Here is a 25,077-nt window from a genome sequence, read left to right on the forward strand (position 1 = left end):
TTTGGTAACTATCAACTGACTGCTTTAATGAACGTGACAGCTTCCGAGGTGAAGCTACATGACATAAGAGAACAAAGATATTCAAAAGTAGAATTTAAACTGAAGGAAAAAAACAAAACAAAAAACACTTAATGGCGGTGTTCAAATTAGGGTCTTACATAACAAAATGAACATCTCTCACGCTTTCATAAGTCCTCCTCCACATCTTATCTTGCTGATATATACATATAGGTGATGCTGACCAAAAGCATAACTCTTGGGCTGACCAGAATATATATGTTCTGGTTCTTTTGGAGAATCACGTACAACTGAAATACTGATTTTATCGAAACAAAATCAATTTATTTTGAAGTGGTTGCTAAACAGTCATTGGGTGTACTTAAATCTCTGCAGCAAATATGTGTTCGTTAATGGCTCTTCGAAACATATGGTTGATCTGCAAAGCTTTATGCTCTGCTAGTGTTGCCCAAATCAACAAGACTGAAGATGGTGTATTGCTTGTGATCAACCACAAATCAGTTTGATATTTTCCTAGGATATATTCGGTATTGTCACCGGTCTCAAGTATGAGTCACTGGTCCCTTTTGGTTGTGTCTTTTAGTTTATGGCATTATCTGGTGTGAGTTCTCTGGTGACGTATGAGACAGGATTTCTGGCTAAAGCTCTTTTTGCATTCGTTGCATTTAAAAGGTCTTTCTCCAGTGTGGATCCTTTGGTGTTGAATCAGGACAGAGTTTTGGATAAAGCTCTTGTCGCACTCATTACACTTGTAAGGTCTTTCTCCTGTGTGTGTTCGCTGGTGAGTAATTAGGTGTGAGTTGCGACTAAAGCTTTTAGAACAATGTGTACACTTGTACGGTCTCTCCCCTGTATGAATACGGTGGTGTTTTATCAAATTTGATTTAACAGTAAAACTCTTATCGCACTCTAAACATTTATATGGTCTTAATTCCATGGGTTTGCCTTGTTTAGGAGGAATACCCTTATGATGTAATAATGTTTTATCACAAAAGAACCAGCTATACGGACTACCTCTTCCATGTGCTGCCGAGACAGGACTTAAACTTCTTTCATTAACACTGGGCCTAACAAAACAGTTTGTTGACATTTGGCTGGTTTTCCATTTTGCTGAAACTCCATTTAGACTTTTACTGAAACGCTGAGAAAAATTGTGTGTTCCAGAAATAGTTTCTTGCATGCTCAGATTGCCATTCCAAGTTCCACGGTTTTCTGCCTCAATAGTGGTGCTTATAGGAACATTATCTGCGAAAAAAAATCAGAAGATTACATTATTTTAACCACTTAAATTTAGTTTTTGAACAATGCAGTGGAATTGCTCTGCAGATATGTACAGTTTTCTTTTGTTCTGGTTTACATTGTATGCCTGTCCTGGCACAGCTAGCGCATACAATACAAACCCTCAATAATGCATTGTGCATACGACACTACAGAAGGAATGCCCGAGCAAGCATTAGCATACATGGGGCATTAAGGAGCAAGGACACGGCACACCGAGGGAAGTGTTGCAGAAGTAAATGTGTTTTATATTTACCTCTGCTGCACTCCTCATCTCAGCAAATATTCGTAGTGTTTACACAACACTGTTTACTTGAGTGAAGATTGAGGACTGGCCCGTTCAGAGAAGTGGCAGTTTCTTTTTAAGGGTTTCTGTTTACTCACATGATTCAATGAAACCATTGGCCTGTCCTCCATCTGAACCTGGACTGCTCTCTATATAACGTTCCTCATTTTCCTTAATCTTTGATAAGAATTCGGAATCCACAAAATCTAAAACATTTAAAAGTTTAGGGAGATGTTAAGTAGATGTAAACGTGTTGCACCATGTGCCTTGATTTGTCAACACAGGTACAAAAAAGAGGAATGGCCAGCAAAATGTACATAAACATTGGCAAGTAAAACAATCATAGCTTTGCCAGTAAAAGCATAAACAAGTGTTTGGAAAAAAGTTTAACTCATTCACTCAACAGCAGCTATTCTGTTGTAAATTGAACTTCTACAAGACCAATTACAAGCTAGACAGGTTTTATTTGCAAACTCTTTCACCAGAAGGATACCTTGAGATTTTGCTTTATGGCTAGTTACATATCTGTTACATGCACAAGCAGTACATCTCCAAACAATCTGTTTAGCATTTAATGTCATTAGGCAGGAGTACTTTGTTTTGATTTGAAATCAATGCAATTGTGGAAATTGAGTAAAGTGTTAAAGTGGAGTAATCAACAATTATTATCGTTGATTTTATTCATTTCTATCGGGTTTGCATTTACTTCAGAACTCTAATTCCCTTTGCAGATAAACCCCCCCACCCCAGTGTGTTTAGTGTGGGAAATGTATATTGATTCCATATACAAACCAGTAATAGTACACTGCTAAACAGTGAGCATGGCAGCACAAACGCAAGATCCTTATGGCTGACAAAATATAAATATATAAAAAAAAAAATGCACATTTTAAAAATAAATAAAATAAAAATGAAGAAGACAACTGAAAGCTTCAGGTTTGACACTTAAAGGGACACTCCAGCACAAAGTTGTTATGGTGCAGGTAGGTCCTTGGGCTTTCCGTTATACCGCAAGCGTTTAAACCATTAATAAACACAGTGCTGTATCCAGTGGCAGAAGGGCTGAGCCCATCTCCTTCCCCAGCAGTCTTAGGCTTGAATCAGGAAGCCTCAATATGGGCACCACTTATTGGCTGAGAGTGTCAGGTGACTTGCTCAGCTATAAGCAGTACCCCATTCACAAAACAGCCTCAGGAACTGATGTATTTTTCTCAAGCCACTTTGCTAATAGGGAGCTAGTTATTTCGGGTTAAATCACTTAATAGTTTACCCCTAGAGGTAAGCTAGGAACATCTGTAACATAATTTACATCATCAATTTTCAGGTCAATGACACCATTTGTGTATGAGATACGCTTTCACTGCTTCAGTATTCCTTGGGTAGGCTTTTTTCTTTAGAGAGACAATTCATGTTACTAAACTAACCCCGTTTTTATTTACCTTCAAAACAACCAATATACACATCCTCTTCTGTGTCCCCTAGGTATTGGTGAGATACAAGTGCTCTATCCATTTAAAAGTATTTAAATATACACATTCACATAAATGTATGCTAGATTTAAACAAAAGGCTCACCTAGGAATACATTAAAATGACCATTAGATATCACTATCGTACAACAAAAAAGTAGGTCCAGTAACAAATCACTAAGATATTACATTAAATGCATCCAAGTGGTCATGTTGATGCAAGTAACTGGGCTGTTGTGAAAAGGAAGTCACACATGGAATATGGTTTCAGATCTTTACAGTTAGCCACCTGTTTGACAGGGATCAAGAATATTTACATTGCATTATCTTGGTGATATTTGCAAGATTAGCAAAGTGCCTTACTAACTCAGTCCAATGAATACAAACTGCACAACTGAGGCCAAGAGTTTTAAAGATTATGTCTCCTTACCTGCAGAGGGACTGTCTGGCTGTTCTAGATCATCAGATGAACAATGAGTAGTATAGCGCATCACCTCCTCTTGCTTGATTTTAAGAAGGATGTTCGGATTCACAGTTGGGTAGCCTGAAAAATGAAAAACCATCTAATTAAGTGCAATTTTGTGCAGGAATACAAGTTTGGATTCCTAGCCTATGGTTCCCTTTAACTAGATCTACTAACATATGTTCAAGTTACTATGACCACTACCCTACCACTGTTTAACGAAAACTACAAAGAAGGATGCTGGCATTTCACCACAAGTAGCCCATTAAATTTCAAAAGACAGTCGCAAACTAGGATATGCATCAATTATATAAGTTAGCAGAAGGACGAACAGTCAACCACATGTATCTGATACTTCTATGCCAATGACATATTCAACTTATAGCACTAAATTTGCCAGAGATGTAGAAAACACATTTTATTGCTCATGAAGTGATGTCATTTTACCCATGAACGCCAAAGCTGATGTATTATTACAACAATAGGGAAGGAAAGGCAATAAATCACAAGACTAAAGCAAACATGTTAAAGGAGCTTCTTAATATGAACCAAATTTCATGGTAAAGGACAACAAGGATATGCATTAAAAAACATTTTTTAACAATATTTTGGCTTTTTTTAGCCAAGATTAAATACAGAATAAGGCCATACTAATCAAACCGGGCTTGGGAAACCAGGAAACGAAACACCGGACTAAGGGAAAAATGCTACCCAGAAATAGTAACATTACAAAGCTGTCCTCACAAGGGCCCCAAGCATGCCTCGAAGAATATCTTAACCATACATAAAAGCCTAATGTATAGAGGTATACTGTGAGATGATATCATTGGAAATTGTATCGATATATACCCTACTATGTACCCCACCCTCCCTCCCTTTCTGATTCTGTAACCCTCACCCCTACCAACCTATGACTAGAAATACAAATAAAGAATAAAAAAAAATAAAAAAAATACAGAATAAGGCAAAAATGGCAATTACATTGTTAACAATATTAACCTATAAGGGGGAGTGCTGGAGATCACTGCAAAGTCAATCACTACTAAATGCAGTGAGTCACTGTGTTTAAATGCTATCAGTAAAGTAACTCATTCTCCAGTATAAATTTAATATAAAAAAGGAAAAAGTGTAATTTTGTTCTACATGTGAGTACGTTTAGATATTTGCAGACTACAAAACACAAAAGAACAATCAAAGAGGGGGGCGGAGCCTGACCAACGAACAGGGCAGACGTGTTCTGGACGAGCTCCCAAACACCAAGCACTAAAACGAGCATGAAACGGGATACTAAGTGCACACCCTCCCACAAGAGGACCCACTGGACTGGGGAGACCGGCCCGAACCCGGAGACACCAAATTCGATGTCCAGGGTAACCAGGCACCGGATCGGCAGATTGGGGCCTACAGTGGGAGGAGGCGGAGAAAGGCAGCCGCTTTCCCGCCGGAAGCACGCAGCTAACAGCGAGCTTGGTGAACTACCTCCCCCCACCCCTATGGACCGGTGGGGGATATCCCGGTCCCCGCCAACCGGAGCACCCAGCGCCCGGCACCTCCCGCAAGAGCCAGCGACACCTCCAAGCACCACGGGGGAAGGGGCATCCAAAATGGCAGAAGCACATAACTCGGCCACGCTAGCCAGACAGAGGCCTACCAAGTCGGACTAACCAATGCTGGACTTCCCGGCCGGGCAGTCAGCAGGGAGACCATCCAAGCGAGATATGGCACCTCAGCAAAGCCTCTCAGAGACAAGAGACCAATAAACCGGGAAATGGCGCCAGGAGGCTCAGATATGAACACTCACACACGCTGGAGCCTAGAGCAAGCCACACGCACAAGCAACCCACAGGACCAAGGCCTCAGACACCAGCATGGCGCACCTATGCCCCGTGGGATTACAGCCTCCAGCCGGGTCACAAAACAAGACCACACCACACAGCCTACGGACAAAGCCAATTTCCAATGCGGAGACGCCATCAAGGTGATATCCGGCGGGGTAACAGCTTTGCCGCTGACAGGGGTTGGCTGAACTTTCCCTAGGGACTGCCATCTGACTAACCACCCTCTCCGACAACCAGATGAACAATCGATATGTCTTAAGTACCACGCATGGACTTTTATCTTTATAATTTACAGTATGATTTTCCTTTTTGTTGCTATCTCTCAAACGATCACTAACCCTTTGCTATGTGAACCACAAGCATTACTATACGCGCTAGCTGACTCAATCTAATGTGGCATTCTATGCATGCTTGCCAGTCACTAGGTGGCTGTTGGTCTACCTGCATGTTAACATGCTAGGAAATACTAATCTATACGCACCATCTCACACATAGAAGTGAGTGGAAGCATGCAATATCCCTGCCTGCAATATAACACTATGTGTCCCTGTATACCCCAACATGACGGTCTTCAGACTACATACACAATACCTGTACCCCTAATGTTTTGCCAGCTACACATGCCAGGCGATCCAGTTACAGAGATAGACATACAATTGTAAGCAGATACACCGGCGCATACATGCTAATGCTGAAAGCTACTGCAAGCAGACTTTTATCTGCTCATGTATCAACCATTTATACTATATGTGCAGTCTACGTTAAACGAATTACACATTTAACTAACTTCTGTTAATCTTAACACTGAACGCTAGCTTGATCATTCCAGTATTAGTATTGTTTTATTACCTAATCTTAATGTCAGCATATGTCCAGATCTTCATTGTTTTCTGTTGCCTGTTATACTGACATAAGCTGCAGTTTAACCATAACCTAAGCATGACACTTATAACAAAAAATGTGCAGATGTAACCTATGTCGATTACTGGCCGGTACCTGCTGTTGTGGCAGTGCCGGCATGTTTGTCAACACTATGCACACCAAAATAAAGAATTAAAAAAAAAGAACAATCAAAGAATCCTCACCAAGCGATATTAAGGCTTCATAGTTCTCTTTCATTATGTTCTTGTAGAGTTCTCTTTGCCATTCTTCCAACATCTCCCACTCTTCGTCTGAGATATATACAGCGATCCGGTTTCGAGATGCTGGAGTCTAAAGTAATTACAACAATAGATATTATACATGTACATACAAAGAGGCACCTAAACCATTGCTGTAAAATACTCCAACATCCTACTGTGATGTGAGCATACTGAATTACATTTGGGAATCCATGTGCATATTTGTTTTATATATCTTAAAGACTTGGCACCACAAGAAGGAAAATGTGATGTTGAAATTTGAGGTTACCAAACAGCCCTGAAGAACATAAGTGGACTAGTTTCTTTGCATTTGTATTATCGTTTGTATCACACAGCTAGGTTGCAATGCTGCTGCCCATCCCATGTGTTCCCTATTAAGGGTTAATAAGCATGTAGGGATGTATATAAAAAAATACCTCTTTCTGTCTCAGAGAGATTTTTGCCAGAAGCTCAAGGAAGCAAGGCGAATGGTTAGCGTTAGGACCCACCTAAGAGGTCTGCTTTGACGTGGCAGGTGGACATACCCTCTCATGGCCATTAGAGGTAACTAAAAACCTCCATTTGTTTAAAAATACATAGGGATGTGGAAAGAGCGCAGGTAACTTTTTTCTTTGGTTTTTACTATATATATATTTTGACTGACGTGTACTATAGTCATTGCTGCCGCCCAGGAGCAATGGGAGTTTGAGCGTAGGACTAGTTTCTTTGCATTTGTAGCCCTGAAGAACATGAATGAGAAGCTCCAGGACTTGCAGAATCATAGCTGACCCCTCACATGGGTTCAAGTGGTGCTTGGTAAGAATATGGCAGAAATGGCCCTGTGACATGTGATACCACTTATCTCCATGTATATACAGCTTTCATTTGTGAGTACAGTGCTAAATAAGTTGTAAATTAAACAGTATTATTAAATATACTTCAAATATTGTTTGCACATTTTAGATATACATATATTCATTTATTTGTAGTCCTTGACGACCAATAATTTTCGTTTTTGTGAGAAGTGTTTTTAATTCCCAATATTTCACGCCTTATGTTGAAATGTAATTCTGTGGAAATCTAATTTCCCCTCTCTCCGCCTGAATGAGCAGAATAAAAAAAAAAAAAAAAAAAAAAAAAAAAGGGGACTGAACACAAAGCTTCACAACACAAATAATTAGCAACACTGCATATTGTGTTTGGAGTGTCCCTTTAAGGAACTGTGATACATCTCTCATGTTACTTGCCAATTTAGTTTATTTCATCTGTCAATTTTTTGTTTGGACACATATTGGTCTGTTGCATGCATCAATATCTGACCTCAAAAGACTACGTTTACTGACATGAAATGATAAACCAGCAGTTTATAGAAAATTGGAACTAGAAACAAGTTTAAAATGTATAAATACAGGAGCAACTAAAAACAAATACAACACTGTGACGTTTGTTTACAGAGCTTGCAAAACAATTAAAAATTAAGTATCACATTTATTTGAAAGAGTTTTTTTTTTAGTTTTTTACCCCCTCTCTTTTTCAAACCGAGATGTTACATACCTTCCTCTGCAAGGCTCTCGGTACTGGAGTAAAACTTCCTTTAACACACTGGGATTTTAGAGGAAGCAGTTTCCTCCTCAATAACTGAGGTTTCTTTGGACGGTTGCTGATACAATCCTCGTCCTGTGTAAAAAAACATTATTATAGGTTAGTCCAACTATCTCCCAACAACGTCTGTCAATCTAATTCGTGACTGACAGCTTCACTTCCGTCAGTCTAATTAGTGATTTCACCACTGATCAAATGATTACAGTGAAAAGTGAAAACACACACATACTATTACACTGGAAACAATATTCAAATTATTTACCAAAATGAAAATTGCTAAAATCAATATGAATTTCAAATGTAAGGCCAAAACAGGAAAAATTCTCCAAGTCAACTATGCTTCAAGTTTGGCTATTTTGATCTAAAATTTGGAAAACTGAATAGAATATTTCTCCGTGTTTCGCACTTTTCCCCAGACTTGCTTTACATGCTGTAGCGATCTATCTCTGGATGATTACAGGTTTGAATCCTGGAAGGTCCAACTAATCTTTTAACATACAGAGGTCATTGAAATGATTATCAATAAGTACTAATTATTGAAGTGCTTTGATGCTCATGCAAGAAGTGAAACACCGTACACACAGCATGATCATTATTAGTTTCTATGATGACTGCTCCTTATTCAGCAGTGTGCCCTAGAATTGCACCTGTGCAGACCTGGAAAATATTACATACTGCCAACATGAAAAAGGTTAAATTAAACCAAAATTATTTTTCCTTTTTTAAATAAAGGGAGCAAAATGTGACAGGTTATTTTTTTATAAAATACAAGGTTAGATGTCATTCCATTCACCTATATGTCAAAACAAAGGGGACACATTATTAGCCATACCATATGTTCTTCTGAATCCTGGGAGGTGGAGGGGCTGCTTATCTGATCCGATTCTAGCTCAGGTCTTTTCTGCTGCTGAAGAAGATTATCCAAGAGCTGCAAAAAAAAACAAAAAAACAATGTTGTTAAGGGGCATTACTAAGAGTAAATCCTAAAATTATCACCAAAAAAAAAAAAAAAAAATTATACAAATTACAGTAGACTAAAGACCTACAACTATTCTCAGTAGGAAAATGAAAAAGAAGAAGAAGACTGCCATCCAACAATAAAGACAATTTAGGCATAGAAGTCTACCCTTTCTACGGTTAGTCAGACACCAGTAAAAGGGTACAAGTGAGCCAAGTAACTGTTCTAGAAAGAAAATGGGGGGTGGTAACAAAAAAAATAAGCAGACACAGAAGAGAAAGAACAGACTAAAATGTGTAATAAAGTTAAAGGGACACTATAATTACCAGAACAACTACAGCTTATTGTATTTGTTCTGGGGAGTATAGTCATTCTTTTCAGGCTTTTTGCTGTAAACACAGTTTTTTCCTCAGAAAATGCAGTGTTTACATTACAGCCTAGTGATAACTCCACTGGCCACTCCTCAGATGGCTGATAGAAGTGCTTCCTGGGACAGTGCTGCATATTGTGCAGCACTGCCAATAGTTTATCCTTGCTCTGCACGGAGACACTGAACTTTCCTCATAGAGATGCATTGATTAAATACAACTCTATGAGAATATGCTGATTGTCCAGTGCTGTGTTTGACTTGTGCTGGCTCTGCCAGTCTCAGCCAATCCTATGGGAAAGCATTGGCTCAGAACAACACTGCTGATTAGGTCAGCCAAGCAGGCAGATCATGGGTAGAGCCAGGAGCTGTAGACTCTAACAAAAGTAACATTTTACTATATTTAGAGGGGGGGGGGCAAGGGTTGGCTAGTGCGGCTAGATAGTGGTTTTAACACGATGGAGTCAGAATACATGTTTGTGTTCCTGACCCCATAGTGTTCCTTTAAACAATTAAATTAATAAGACAATTTAATGAGTTTTAAAAGTGAGCAAAACAGTAAGTGATATATATCAAGAGAAATTATGTTGGTACACCTGTCCACATCTTCCAACAGTCCCAGAGACGGAGTCACTGATTCACTGTGGGACAAGTGTCCCATCATCTGGTTACAATTCAGATGACTCATTTGCTTGGGACAGCAGACAGCATTACAGAACTTGCTCTGAGCATGTGCAGAATTGGCAACAAGTCAAGTTGCCCCACCCACCATTCTGGTTTCCCTGTTGTAACATGTATGCCAGTGTAATAGCAACCAAGCCCCAAATTCATTGTGTTTTGCTAAAATAGAGAGCTGGCATTATTACACCTGTTTTTTTTTTGTTTGTTTTTTATGTTTACAGCAGCAAAGCAGTTAACCTAAATGTATAATTACCACAGCAGGATCCCACTGGACATCTGCTAGATTTTTTTTTCTCCCTAATTTTAATTCAGACAGAGACCCCCAACTCATATTAATTGAGAACATAGGTCTCGATTTAATGTCTTTGGAAAAGCATTTCAATTAAATGAGTTTGGATAAACGTATCCAACAATAAGGCATTGGTAATTGGTACAGACTTTTCAGTAATAACCAGAACAGAATGTTTAGATTTTTTTTATGCTTATTTGGAGTTTTGTAAGTTAGTTATAGTATTCATTATTATTATATCATTTTCCATATCTTTATTTTTACATTTATAAACAACAATCACAGATAACATGCGATCTGAGAGAAAAGGTGGATACAATTTTATGTGTAGCATATCTACTATGAATTTGGTGAATTCTATGTTTAATCCCCTTGAATACCTAATTCGAGCATAAACGTTTTTATTTTCATGTATTTTGTAGTATGAAATCTAGTCTTAATCACCCTAATTTATACTCTAGTTATGATTACCAGCCAGCATGTAAAACAACAAATTCCTCTGCCATAAGCCACTGACAAAATTCCTGCAAATTTGCTGAAAATGTAAGCCCATCTTGTGTTTACTGTATCTGGGCATTATGTTCAAACGCAGACATCCCTTTTATACTCTGTTGCCATTTTTAGTAAACTTTACTTCTCAGGGGTGTGGGAATTAAAAATAAATAAATAACTACTTGTCCAAGTGACTAAAGCAGTAGCCCAATCTACTTGTGCACCGTCAATCTACTTGCCCCGACACATTAATTTTAGTTTGGGGCATCTACCTTGAACCCCAGAAATAGACAAGGTTATTCACTAAATTCTAAATTTTCATGAATTAAATGCAAATAATAAAAATAAAAGCTGATCTAGAAATATTCACCAACACAACTTTTTACCCCAGTTTTTACATTTGGATTTAATTTGTGACAATTCAGAGTTTAGTAAATAACCCCGAGTGTTTCACCCTCTGCCCTCCCATAATGAGTGTCAGTGCGTGTGCAGGCTGTGTGTAATGCATGTGCAGGCTGTGTGCTGGGTATTTGGTGTGCACCTGCTGAGTGTAGTGTGGCATGGCTGCGTGTACAGTTTGTCTCTGCCTCCAAATTCTAAATAGTGTATCTACGCTATCCCTTCCACTAGTGTTCTGATGCTATCACTCCCTCTCCACTTCCTTTACTGTTCCTGCCCCTAATCCACCCCATTAGCATCTTTGCCTCTAGCTCACCCCCATTAGTGTCTCTGTATTAACCCTTCCCCATTTGTATCCCTGCCCTCAACCTACCCCATTAGTGAAAAGTCAATTAGTGTGCCTCTGACCAAACTAACCGCTTTAGTGTCCCTGCCTTTGACCCACCCCAATTAAAGTCCCTGCCCCAACCCATTAGTGTCTTAATTTGTCTGCAAAGCAATCTATACACAAACTTGCTGAGATATATTTATATGCTAGCTTTGCACCCTTACTTCAAACAAACATTATGCAATTTTTTTCAATCAAAAAGTGCTCAGTAGTAAAGGGATTGAATACACTCAAATTGTAGCTACCATTAGAGTGCTTTATAGAGCTTAAGCATAGTCCAATAGCACGTGAACTGCATGTGGTATAATTCACCATGTTAATGGTCATACTAGATATACTGCAACACATGGTGTTTCAATATTTCACAAGATATATATATTGAAGGTTTTTTTTGGTGGAAACAAAACAATATGGTAGAGAGATAAATGTTTGAACTTTTATAAGAATTCTTCAGGAAATTTCATGGAACAACCTGTGATCGAGTGATATTCCACGTGTGTCATGTAAAATATTACCTGTTTTCGCTCATGTATTTTCAAGTGATGTGTAGCTTGCTTGTGTAATTTGGGGGCACCGGTGGCAAAGAGAGTTGGCACAGCATTCGCTTTTAACCTTCGTCTTGTCCATTTGGGTTTCAATTCACATGGAACACTAGGTGAATCAATGCTTGGTTCAAACATATCCTCCTCAAAGTGCTCTGAGCACAGCACAAAGTGCCCTGTTTTTTTCAAAAGGATGTCTCTTACAAACTCCTTTACGTTTCCCACATTGGTGCGGCTGTGATGAACCCAGGCTTCTGCCAAAGGCAGCTCCTTTGGAAAGGAGTGCATAGAAACAGCAAGCGGAAGTTTCCCACTATGATTTGTGCAGCCATAGGCAAAACAATGAGGCATTTCCAACCTGTAGAGGAAAAACATCACACAACCATGATTAAAAATGTAGCAAAGAAATGTCAATAGGCTTTAATACAAATAAAAAAAGATGTGTTTTATCAAGGAAGGTTTCCATTTTCTATTGTTCCAACTATATCATTGGGATATTAAAGTTACAATTAAATAACTAAATAGTACTCTTTTTTTAACTTCAGAAATGAGAAAATAAAACGATCAGATGATCCTGGCACCTTGACGAAGACTAAAATTGGTGCATTAATTATGGGAGGTCATTTCACAGGCTATGCAAATGTACTAAATTTAGAGCAGGTTGCCAAAAGAAGTTTATATATGTTTATAATAATAAATACAAATTAAAACCTTTAATGCATAATGGGGCCACTGGGAAACACAAACACATAAAAGACTATAGAAGTAGCAGTTAAAGCTACATACTGTCACATCCATCACTATTATTGTAATCTATTTACTGTGGAGCTTTAAGCAGAGAGAAAAAAAAAAAATCAAACTGTGATATGCTGTACATACCCCCCCTTTTTTTTTCCCCAAACCGACTATATAATTTAACTATTACATCACTAGTTTTATATGGTGTAGATAGTTAAAAGTGTTTTGCTCAGTAAAGATAAGAACAGCTGGAATATTCACAAAAATGTAAAGGTATTAGCACAGATTTGTTGTTGTGGCCCTTCACATTTGCCTTCGAAGTACTTGAGGCTGTAGAGTTGCTGTTCCACAGTTTTAACCTTCAACGTTTTACTTCACACTACAGTCACATCATCACCTGCATGCTTTCCTCTCTCAGGGATTGTGCACAGTCCCTTAATCCGTGCACGATATGCTTTAAAATGTCCCACAGGCAAGGATTACTGGTTAAAGCAGCTTCCTTCCCCCTATAAGGCGTGAAAAGCACATTTGCTTTGCTCTGAGCCCTTCCAGAAAATCATCCTTCAAGGCCATTCCATAAAGAAAGCCTACAGACGGGACCTTCAACCTCTCGCTGGAGGAGGCCCTGGTATGCATGCTTCCCAATAAGCTGCATGCCCCTTGAGCAGAGAGTAGAGTCAGCCTGCCTATACACGTAATGCATTCTTCACACGTTATTCGTTTATTCCTCGCTATGTATTCTACACACTTCAGGAAGTAAAACATAAAAAGTTCAAGTAATGTATGCAAAGACCACATTTTATCTAGTATATTTTACTCTAATTTGAGAAGTATATCTCTCATCCAGAATAAAAAAGGAGGACAACACTTCAGTTGTTGCTAGGGTAAATGTACTAAGTTTTTAAATATTTGTATTTCACACATATAGATTAAAAATGTGTTGCCAACAGCATTCTGAGGACTCTGTAAATGGTTTTTGCTTTTGTAGTTAAGGGTAAAATAACAGACAGCCATCGTCTGCTAATATACCCTTACAGGAACTCTATAGGGTCAGGAACACAAACATGTATTCCTGACCCTATAGTATTCAAAACAACCATTTGGGCGGCTTGCTCCCCTTAAAAAGTAAGAAAACTATTTCCAGCGCCGATGGGTCCACTGGCATTTTACCCGCCCACTAAAGACACATAGTCCACTTCATCTCAACATAATGGTCTGGGTGCATTGCCCCTGTCATTATAGTATGGCAATCTAAAACATTGCCATTAATTAGATAAGGCAAGGATTTGATTGCAGGGCTAAACACACCTCTAGTGGCTGTCTTCTGACAGGTACTAGAGGGCGCTTCCACGTTAGCTGCTAAGTTTGACTTGGTTTTGTGATGGTCAACGTCGACAGTCAGCAAATTCTGATCACAGGGAAGCATCGGAATCAATGCTTTCCTATGCAAAGCATTTGAATGAACAAGTGCGGCGCTTGCCTCAAACTCGTTTCTTGTGCCCAATGAGAAGCAATTGACTGAACGAGAAACAAAGCCTGCATGATGACATCATTGGAGGTGAACCAGGTGATAGCACTGAGTGAGTCTCAGCACTGGAAAAAAAAAAGTTAATAAAATATTTTTCCCCCTACATTTAATTTAGGAGGGCCCGTCAATTTAAATAGGGATCAGAGCAATACAATAAAACTAAACATGTAAAATCCTAGGGAAGTTGAAAAGTTTGAAGCTCAACATTTTGCTGTGAGTGAATGCTTCTTCTTGTCATCTTTGTTGGTATCAGCCACTTCTTTCCTTATTCCAAAACTTTGTTAGAAGGATGAATTCTAAAGGAAGATCTTAACATGAAATGAATTCTTAGTTTTTCAGCAAATTAGTGTTGACAGACCACCATGACAACCACACAGGTTACAAAATCATCAAACTATTGAACATGAAAATACAATGAAGCCTTCTAAGTCCTAAAGTACAGATTTTTTTTTTTTTTTTTTGGCCAAAGAATTAAGCTCACGTTATTTGACTTTTTTTTTTTGCTTCCTTTCTTTTGTTTTTACTTTGAACCATACTAACATTAAAAATATATTAAATCAGATTATTTCAATGATAAAACGTGGAAACACAACCGACTGTTAAGCCATGCAATGTCGCACACAGAGCACAAATGCCTTTATACATGTCAGAGCATGCTTGAGCACATCTGAAGCATTAGAGAACGTGGTTTTGTTCAACCCAGAAAACACTGCAATAACGATAACTGTGATGAGGGAATAATGAATTTCCCCTTCTATGGAAGTAACAGTTCCTTATTGAACATAATGAAATTAATGATTATCCTTTATGACAAAAGCATCCAAATAAGTAAAAGAAAAAAAAAAAAAAAGAAAAAAAAAGGAATTATTTTAAATTTATATGACAAAGCTTTTAACACCAAGGGATCCATTTCTACAGAATGCATCAAAATCATAAGTGCATACTAGCAGTAGCAATGAACTGAATTCCATATAGTAAACACAATTACATATAGAAAGCAATGTCAAACAGATGTTCCCTTTTATTACCACATTGTGAATTAAACTGATAACTTTGGTAAGTTTCTAAACAGGAAATCCAATACACATTATTAAAAGGTCTTCTATTTAGATATTACACCTGGGTGATAAAGATATACTAGAAGCACCCATACTTTTTGTGATGCCATTAACACATTACCTGCTGATACCAGTCACAATAATTTCATGAAAAGTTCTTAAAGGGTTACTCAAACTACCATGTCCACTTTAGTGATCAGAAGACATCATGGTGGTAGGAGTATGTATGTGCAGGGTTTCCTCAGCACACGTGACTTTGGCAGCCCAGAACTCGGTTCCAGACTGCCTAACGTAAATTCTGTGCATAATCCCGTGATCCAATCACAGGCTTCTTATAGACAAGTCTGTGAATAGACAGACAGTTTTGCTGGCTCCGAGCGCAGCCCACCCTCTGCACTGGCAAGAGGAGGGAGGATTTTTTTTTTTTTTAATACTGTTTGCAATGGAAGGAGATGGGAGATAGCAAACAGTTGGAGGGAGAGGAAAACTATCCCTTTATTTTATATGAATTTTACATCTGTCATGAGGTAGTTTAAAGGAACACTCCAGGCACCATATACACCATACGATGTAGTGGTCATGTTGCTAGGAGAGCCCTGGAAGCCCCCTTAAAATAAAGTACACAAAAGGTTTGACTTCTTATCTGGGGTCCGCCTTGGGGTATTGTTGAGTGGGGGGGAATACAGATGGGAGTAAGCTTGGTGCATAAGAAGCGCAGTGTTAAAGCTACAATGAATATGACACTCCTTGTCTAGATCTATTACTTAGCTTCTTCCTGTTGTGGCTGAATCAAAAGCAGCCCGGCAGAGATAGAGAGTAGCCATGCAGAAGTGTCTGGGGACCTGAACAATTGAAAAACGGTCTAGCAGAAATATGCATGTACTCTGAGGTTTGGGGCCGCGGTCCCTGAAACAGGGTCAGTCTATTAGCTGAGAGCATCAGCTGACTGCACCACCGGGTACATGTCACGTAGAGAGCTCCAGGCTCTCCTGCCAGATGCGAAGGAGCAGCACCTGGTGGACCCCAAGTAACAAATCAAACCCTTCTAAAATGCTTTGACTACTTACATATGGGGGTGGGGGATAACAACAGCACAGTGTATGTAACTGTGACCAATAATTTTATATTTAATTTCAATAACTAGCATTGTGAATCGATTCCACAGTGGCTATATAAACCCATATGCAATTTAATCTCCACTGTCTGGACAAATTATTGATTTAAAAGAATCTGTAAAACTTTACAGACATTTGATAATAACATAATAATTTGATAGATCGAGCAGCAAGAGGGTTAACAAATGCTTGTGAAATAGCATGCTATTTTGTGCTAAATGTGTATTATAGGCCAAAACTCCTGACATTGAGTCCCATGATTTTACCATCCCTCTGGAAGTGACATGGCACCAGAGAGTTTAATTGGAAGAAAAATTAGACAGAGTGAATTCTCATGACTGGTGGGTGAAGACATCTGCACTTATACCAGATGAATTGGAACAATTAAGGATGCCCCTGCAGCCAAGCCTGGTTTTCTTTTTAGAGGATACACAGCATTACCTTCATTAAATAGCACTGATTACAACAAATATTTACTTAACAGTACATGCCCTGCTGCACTTATTTTTTTTTTCCCCCCATTTTATTTTTTTAAGAAATTTGAATTCAAAATGAAAGAAGATTGCAAAACATTTTTGGGTGTCATCCAATATATTTCTGCTACACTGAACCAACACATTTACACTGAAACAACCGCTTGAGAATAAAAACCATCATGATAAAAAAAAATGTGATTTTTTGGGGGGGTCTTTTTGTGAGTCTTTTATCTCACACATGATGCTGTTAACTGGGGCAATGCCAACACTAGGATGCATTTAACGGTGTTGCAAAAACGTCAGAGCTCTGTGCAGGAAGATAAAGAGAGCATATTGCTCTCCTGCAAATCCTAAAGTAAACATTGGTAATAACACTGAAACAAATTAGGGTCAAAATAGATATATATTTTCAGGAAACCATATGTGAGACTGTGACTATCATCATCATCAAGAGAGGTGTGGCTAGATGAAAAAGAATATAGTAATCCGACTCCTAAACAGCAGAGTATTAAGCAGTGAGACTTCCGGGGCATGACCTATGCACCAAAACCATTTCATTAGGATTAAGTGATCTTGGGGATTAGGCAGACTCTTTAAATGTCAAAAATATAAAGAACTAAACTATAGGTACTTTGGAAATCTGATGATCAACAGAAGGCAAAGAGGAATTAGTCACTAAAGATTTTGGAGGAAAAATAAATAAATAAAAAATAAAACTTACTGTAAACATGTGATAGGCTGAAAAAGAATATGTATGAAATATTCAATAAAGTTACATTGTATAAGGCTCCAGGCTAAACACTTTACTAGAAAAAGTAAACCCATTCTTTTGAATTTCTCCAAGGTGCTTTCTTTTCGATACTATAGCCTATGGCTCGTTAACATATTCTGTTGCCCACCCCATTTTTAAAAACAGATATTTTGTATGCATACACCACTGCCAATATCTCCTACTTCTTTAGACGTGTGTAATTGTACCCAACAACTTTTAGTATGTACGTTTGTGTTCAGTAAAGTGTAAAAACATTTTTTTTTTAAATCTACTACCCTTGCCCACTACGAATAATAAATACATTTACTTTAAAGAACACACATACACACAAACACTACTAATAACTGATCCGATATAGTGAGAACCATTGATATACTGTTGCAAATTTTAGCTTGCTCTAAAACCAGTAGGTTTATAAACTTGCATATGCCATCATAATCTATACCCTTGAGCTGTCTTCATGTGTCATGGCAGCTGTTGACCTCTTTCCTTATTACTTGCCACCAACTGTGATAAGCCTACCCAAGGCTCAGACACATCCTCTCGCTGCCATGTGTCACCCAGTCCATCTGCTAGGAATTACTGGGGGTTTTATTTTCTTGTTTCAGGTAGTTGACAAGATTATTAATTGCACTGGGATCAATATTATTCTGATGAAGTGCGACATTACACAGAACGCAATATAATAAACCAAACATTTGGTACTCTGGTATATTTATGGATACCTACCAAGAGAAATATGAGCAGCTTAGAACACAGTAAATTCCCTGTAGGATAAAAGAATTCCTGCTGTAACCTGTTAATCTCCAAGGAAGGAGATTAGTCAGATTTCCCAGCCCTTTAAATCAGAGTTGCTTCATGCATCTGAGTAACCCTTTCTTTGCGGAATGCTCATGACTCACACTAACCAGTCATTCATTACCCTATGTTAAGAGAATATTTAATATGGGACATACAGAGCATAATCTGTCATCTAGAAATTGTGCTAAATGACTTGAAAGCAAATATAAAACCAACAGGGTTATACAAGATGGGAAGTGTTCATTGTTTAATGCATAATCTCCATACCTTTAACTGTTTTATGGTTTTAAAAACTCCTGGGCTGATTAAATGGTTTTGAGAATGCTTTTATAATGCACTAAATTATATTAAAAAATAAATAAATAATACACACACATATATTGCAGAGAGATTGGAGCAATTGACAAAACTGACAAACGTTTATAAGGCTTAGAAGTTTAGTTATTTTATTTTAGATAAATTGTAATGTATGCCATAATGAAGACATATGTGAGGAAGGCTGAACTTGATGGACGCAAGTCTCTTTTCAGCTACGTAAGGTGTTAGCAAATAGTTTCCTATACCATCAAAAGGCATTTGGAACATAGAGGAAACTGACAGGAAGAGGTCTGGCAGACCCAAAGCCACAAGAATCATAAAACAGGTTTCAGAGAGACAACTTGCATGAGAGGCAGCTTACAGGACAATGTCTTCAAGCTTAGCGTAACATTACGAAGTAAGTAAGCCTCAGTTTCAACTATAAACAGAAATAAGAAAAAGAGTCTTGCGTGGGCAGTAAAGCACCTCCGTTGGACTAATGAATACTGGAATAACGCCTTACAGACAAATGAATTAAAACTTGGGTTCATCACACAGGGTTTTGTACAAAGATGATGGCTCTGAGTGACACCAAGTGTACAACACGGATGAGGAAGTGGTATAGTCTGTATCCATAGTCAGTAGTTTGTACAAAGTGCGTAACACCTTGAGCCATGCATTTTTCAGAATCATGCAATAGCTCTAGCTCATCCTGCAGAAAAATAATAAACCAAATTATACCAATATTTGATTTCCATTCTAGAAAGAATGCCAGAAGTGTATTTAGCAGCTATATCTGCAAAAAGTGAATACTTTGATATGTAGAAATATTCACATTATATTTTCTTAAAAATTTAGGTGTTTTACAACTTTTTTTCAGAGATAGAGTGTGTGTATAAACACATATCACCCTAGCTCAGAATGCCTGTCTGGGACATGCAGATTCTCAAGAGACCAAGCAGTAGCAACGATTTCTCTGCAACCCTGGTCCTTCAATTGTTTTGTAATATTCTTCATGTTTTCACGCAGGCTTATGAAAGAGGGAAAAAAAGAAACTTTGTTGGCTTCTAATAATAGTTATGATCTGGGTCTTGCCGTCATTTCGGTCTTCTATGATATTGCTAAAGTGGAAGTTGTCATCAATTTTCCCCTAGTGGGACTTAATTCACTGGCTTAGAGTTTCATCTGACAATCTAAACACATAAAAGGACATCCAAAGTTTTATAAACCTGATACTGCTAAACTGGGATGGGTACTTCCGCTACAGGGATACTACAAAAGACCTCAAGGACCACAGGTGTCCCAGGGACCCATAAGTGTCAAAACATTCAGGAATAGTTGGACTCTTTACCATGGGAAGGAGCAAAAGGACTAACAGCACTAAAACAAATACAGTGTAATGTAATGGTTATGGTGCTCAGAGCTCTCGTGTAATCAAAATGTCAATGTATTACATATGCTACTATGAAGGCACGCTCTATGAAATTTTGGATCGAAAAGCCACGGTCAAACCCATTTGGAACAGAATTCCCTGTCTCCCTTGGACCTCGTCGCAGCCACTGCACTACTTCTGATACTTGAGCGGCGATGAAGAGGGTTAGCAGATACAGCACACTCACTGTCACTTAGAGACAGCCAGCGACAGCCATCACTCAGCGACAGCCAAGTGGCAGACAGACAGTGACAGCCATCATTTAGAGACAGCCATTGTTATAGGGGAACTCTGAAGAAGCCACGCACAGAGACTCCGGACGCATGTCAGTTCAGGAAGCAAAGGTCTTTTTTCTCACCGATCAGGTCTCAGCTGATCTCATGTCTAAAAGGTCTGAGGCCTGAGCACATGGAGTACAGGCTTTTTACACAGTATGCATCCCAAATCCCATCACACCATTACTCAAAAACACACAGCGCCAGCCATCGCTCACAGACAGACCGACAGCCACCGTTCGCTCACAGACAGCGACAGCCACCGTTCGCTCACAGACAGCGACAGCCACCGTTCGCTCACAGACAGCGACAGCCACCGTTCGCTCACAGACAGCCCGACAGCCACCGTTCGCTCACAGACAGACCGACAGCCACCGCTCGCTCACAGACAGACCGACAGCCACCGCTCGCTCACAGACAGACCGACAGCCACCGCTCGCTCACAGACAGACCGCGACAGCCACCGCTCGCTCACAGACAGACCGACAGCCACCGCTCGCTCACAGACAGACCGCGACAGCCACCGCTCGCTCACAGACAGACCGCGACAGCCACCGCTCGCTCACAGACAGACCGCGACAGCCACCGCTCGCTCACAGACAGACCGCGACAGCCACCGCTCGCTCACAGACAGACCGCGACAGCCACCGCTCGCTCACAGACAGACCGCGACAGCCACCGCTCGCTCACAGACAGACCGCGACAGCCACCGCTCGCTCACAGACAGACCGCGACAGCCACCGCTCGCTCACAGACAGACCGCGACAGCCACCGCTCGCTCACAGACAGACCGCGACAGCCACCGCTCGCTCACAGACAGACCGCGACAGCCACCGCTCGCTCACAGACAGACCGCGACAGCCACCGCTCGCTCACAGACAGACCGCGACAGCCACCGCTCGCTCACAGACAGACCGCGACAGCCACCGCTCGCTCACAGACAGACCGCGACAGCCACCGCTCGCTCACAGACAGACCGCGACAGCCACCGCTCGCTCACAGACAGACCGCGACAGCCACCGCTCGCTCACAGACAGACCGCGACAGCCACCGCTCGCTCACAGACAGACCGCGACAGCCACCGCTCGCTCACAGACAGACCGCGACAGCCACCGCTCGCTCACAGACAGACCGCGACAGCCACCGCTCGCTCACAGACAGACCGCGACAGCCACCGCTCGCTCACAGACAGACCGCGACAGCCACCGCTCGCTCACAGACAGACCGCGACAGCCACCGCTCGCTCACAGACAGACCGCGACAGCCACCGCTCGCTCACAGACAGACCGCGACAGCCACCGCTCGCTCACAGACAGACCGCGACAGCCACCGCTCGCTCACAGACAGACCGCGACAGCCACCGCTCGCTCACAGACAGACCGCGACAGCCACCGCTCGCTCACAGACAGACCGCGACAGCCACCGCTCGCTCACAGACAGACCGCGACAGCCACCGCTCGCTCACAGACAGACCGCGACAGCCACCGCTCGCTCACAGACAGACCGCGACAGCCACCGCTCGCTCACAGACAGACCGCGACAGCCACCGCTCGCTCACAGACAGACCGCGACAGCCACCGCTCGCTCACAGACAGACCGCGACAGCCACCGCTCGCTCACAGACAGACCGCGACAGCCACCGCTCGCTCACAGACAGACCGCGACAGCCACCGCTCGCTCACAGACAGACCGCGACAGCCACCGCTCGCTCACAGACAGACCGCGACAGCCACCGCTCGCTCACAGACAGACCGCGACAGCCACCGCTCGCTCACAGACAGACCGCGACAGCCACCGCTCGCTCACAGACAGACCGCGACAGCCACCGCTCGCTCACAGACAGACCGCGACAGCCACCGCTCGCTCACAGACAGACCGCGACAGCCACCGCTCGCTCACAGACAGACCGCGACAGCCACCGCTCGCTCACAGACAGACCGCGACAGCCACCGCTCGCTCACAGACAGACCGCGACAGCCACCGCTCGCTCACAGACAGACCGCGACAGCCACCGCTCGCTCACAGACAGACCGCGACAGCCACCGCTCGCTCACAGACAGACCGCGACAGCCACCGCTCGCTCACAGACAGACCGCGACAGCCACCGCTCGCTCACAGACAGACCGCGACAGCCACCGCTCGCTCACAGACAGACCGCGACAGCCACCGCTCGCTCACAGACAGACCGCGACAGCCACCGCTCGCTCACAGACAGACCGCGACAGCCACCGCTCGCTCACAGACAGACCGCGACAGCCACCGCTCGCTCACAGACAGACCGCGACAGCCACCGCTCGCTCACAGACAGACCGCGACAGCCACCGCTCGCTCACAGACAGACCGCGACAGCCACCGCTCGCTCACAGACAGACCGCGACAGCCACCGCTCGCTCACAGACAGACCGCGACAGCCACCGCTCGCTCACAGACAGACCGCGACAGCCACCGCTCGCTCACAGACAGACCGCGACAGCCACCGCTCGCTCACAGACAGACCGCGACAGCCACCGCTCGCTCACAGACAGACCGCGACAGCCACCGCTCGCTCACAGACAGACCGCGACAGCCACCGCTCGCTCACAGACAGACCGCGACAGCCACCGCTCGCTCACAGACAGACCGCGACAGCCACCGCTCGCTCACAGACAGACAGCGACAGCCACCGCTCGCTCACAGACAGACAGCGACAGCCACCGCTCGCTCACAGACAGACAGCGACAGCCACCGCTCGCTCACAGACAGACAGCGACAGCCACCGCTCGCTCACAGACAGACAGCGACAGCCACCGCTCGCTCACAGACAGACAGCGACAGCCACCGCTCGCTCACAGACAGACAGCGACAGCCACCGCTCGCTCACAGACAGACAGCGACAGCCACCGCTCGCTCACAGACAGACAGCGACAGCCACCGCTCGCTCACAGACAGACAGCGACAGACAGACAGCGACAGCCACCGCTCGCTCACAGACAGACAGCGACAGCCACCGCTCGCTCACAGACAGACAGCGACAGCCACCGCTCGCTCACAGACAGACAGCGACAGCCACCGCTCGCTCACAGACAGACAGCGACAGCCACCGCTCGCTCACAGACAGACAGCGACAGCCACCGCTCGCTCACAGACAGACAGCGACAGCCACCGCTCGCTCACAGACAGACAGCGACAGCCACCGCTCGCTCACAGACAGACAGCGACAGCCACCGCTCGCTCACAGACAGACAGCGACAGCCACCGCTCGCTCACAGACAGACAGCGACAGCCACCGCTCGCTCACAGACAGACAGCGACAGCCACCGCTCGCTCACAGACAGACAGCGACAGCCACCGCTCGCTCACAGACAGACAGCGACAGCCACCGCTCGCTCACAGACAGACAGCGACAGCCACCGCTCGCTCACAGACAGACAGCGACAGCCACCGCTCGCTCACAGACAGACAGCGACAGCCATCGCTCACAGACAGACAGCGACAGCCATCGCTCACAGACAGACAGCGACAGCCATCGCTCACAGACAGACAGCGACAGCCATCGCTCACAGACAGACAGCGACAGCCATCGCTCACAGACAGACAGCGACAGCCATCGCTCACAGACAGACAGCGACAGCCATCGCTCACAGACAGACAGCGACAGCCATCGCTCACAGACAGACAGCGACAGCCATCGCTCACAGACAGACAGCGACAGCCATCGCTCACAGACAGACAGCGACAGCCATCGCTCACAGACAGACAGTGACAGCCATCGCTCACAGACAGACAGTGACAGCCATCGCTCACAGACAGACAGTGACAGCCATCGCTCACAGACAGACAGTGACAGCCATCGCTCACAGACAGACAGTGACAGCCATCGCTCACAGACAGACAGTGACAGCCATCGCTCACAGACAGACAGTGACAGCCATCGCTCACAGACAGACAGTGACAGCCATCGCTCACAGACAGACAGAGTGACAGCCATCACTCACAGACAGACAGAGTGACAGCCATCACTCACAGACAGACAGAGTGACAGCCATCGCTCACAGACAGACAGAGTGACAGCCATCGCTCACAGACAGTCTATGTTGGTGTAATCTCCTCACCTGATGACTGCCAGCTGTCTCGCTCGGGTCACACTGGATGCAGCGCTCTCTCTCTCGCTCTGTGTGTTCAGTGTCCGGTATTCGTTAGCTGGTGTCACACATCCCCATGGACAGCACTGTGAGCATGGGGAGCTCTCTATACACTGGGATACTCCGTGTACTGTCCGGCTCCCTGGGACACTCTGCCTGCCGCCTACTCTCACTGTATTGTTGTTGCAAAGAAATCCCTGACAGGAAGCGGAAACAAGGATCAAATCACAGAGAAGGAAATCTTGATTGACGTCTGCGTCAACCAATCGGGAGC

At 42.8% G+C, this 25,077-nt stretch overlaps 1 protein-coding gene across 1 annotated transcript; it reads right to left on the reverse strand.

Annotated features, from left to right (window-relative positions):
- On the reverse strand, positions 1-25,017 carry LOC134573560 (zinc finger and SCAN domain-containing protein 23-like). Its single transcript, XM_063433340.1, has 8 exons — positions 24,774-25,017; positions 12,164-12,548; positions 8,907-9,002; positions 8,027-8,149; positions 6,437-6,563; positions 3,481-3,594; positions 1,681-1,788; positions 1-1,263 (listed from the first exon to the last, which is right to left on the reverse strand). The coding sequence occupies exons 2-8, from the start codon at positions 12,539-12,541 to the stop codon at positions 611-613; spliced, it is 1,599 nt and encodes a 532-aa protein (XP_063289410.1). The 5' UTR covers positions 12,542-12,548; positions 24,774-25,017; the 3' UTR covers positions 1-610.
- Between the last annotated feature and the right edge of the window lie 60 nt (positions 25,018-25,077).

This window comes from Pelobates fuscus, chromosome 9 (assembly GCF_036172605.1).
Source record: "Pelobates fuscus isolate aPelFus1 chromosome 9, aPelFus1.pri, whole genome shotgun sequence".
NCBI classification, from domain to species: Eukaryota; Metazoa; Chordata; class Amphibia; order Anura; family Pelobatidae; genus Pelobates; species Pelobates fuscus.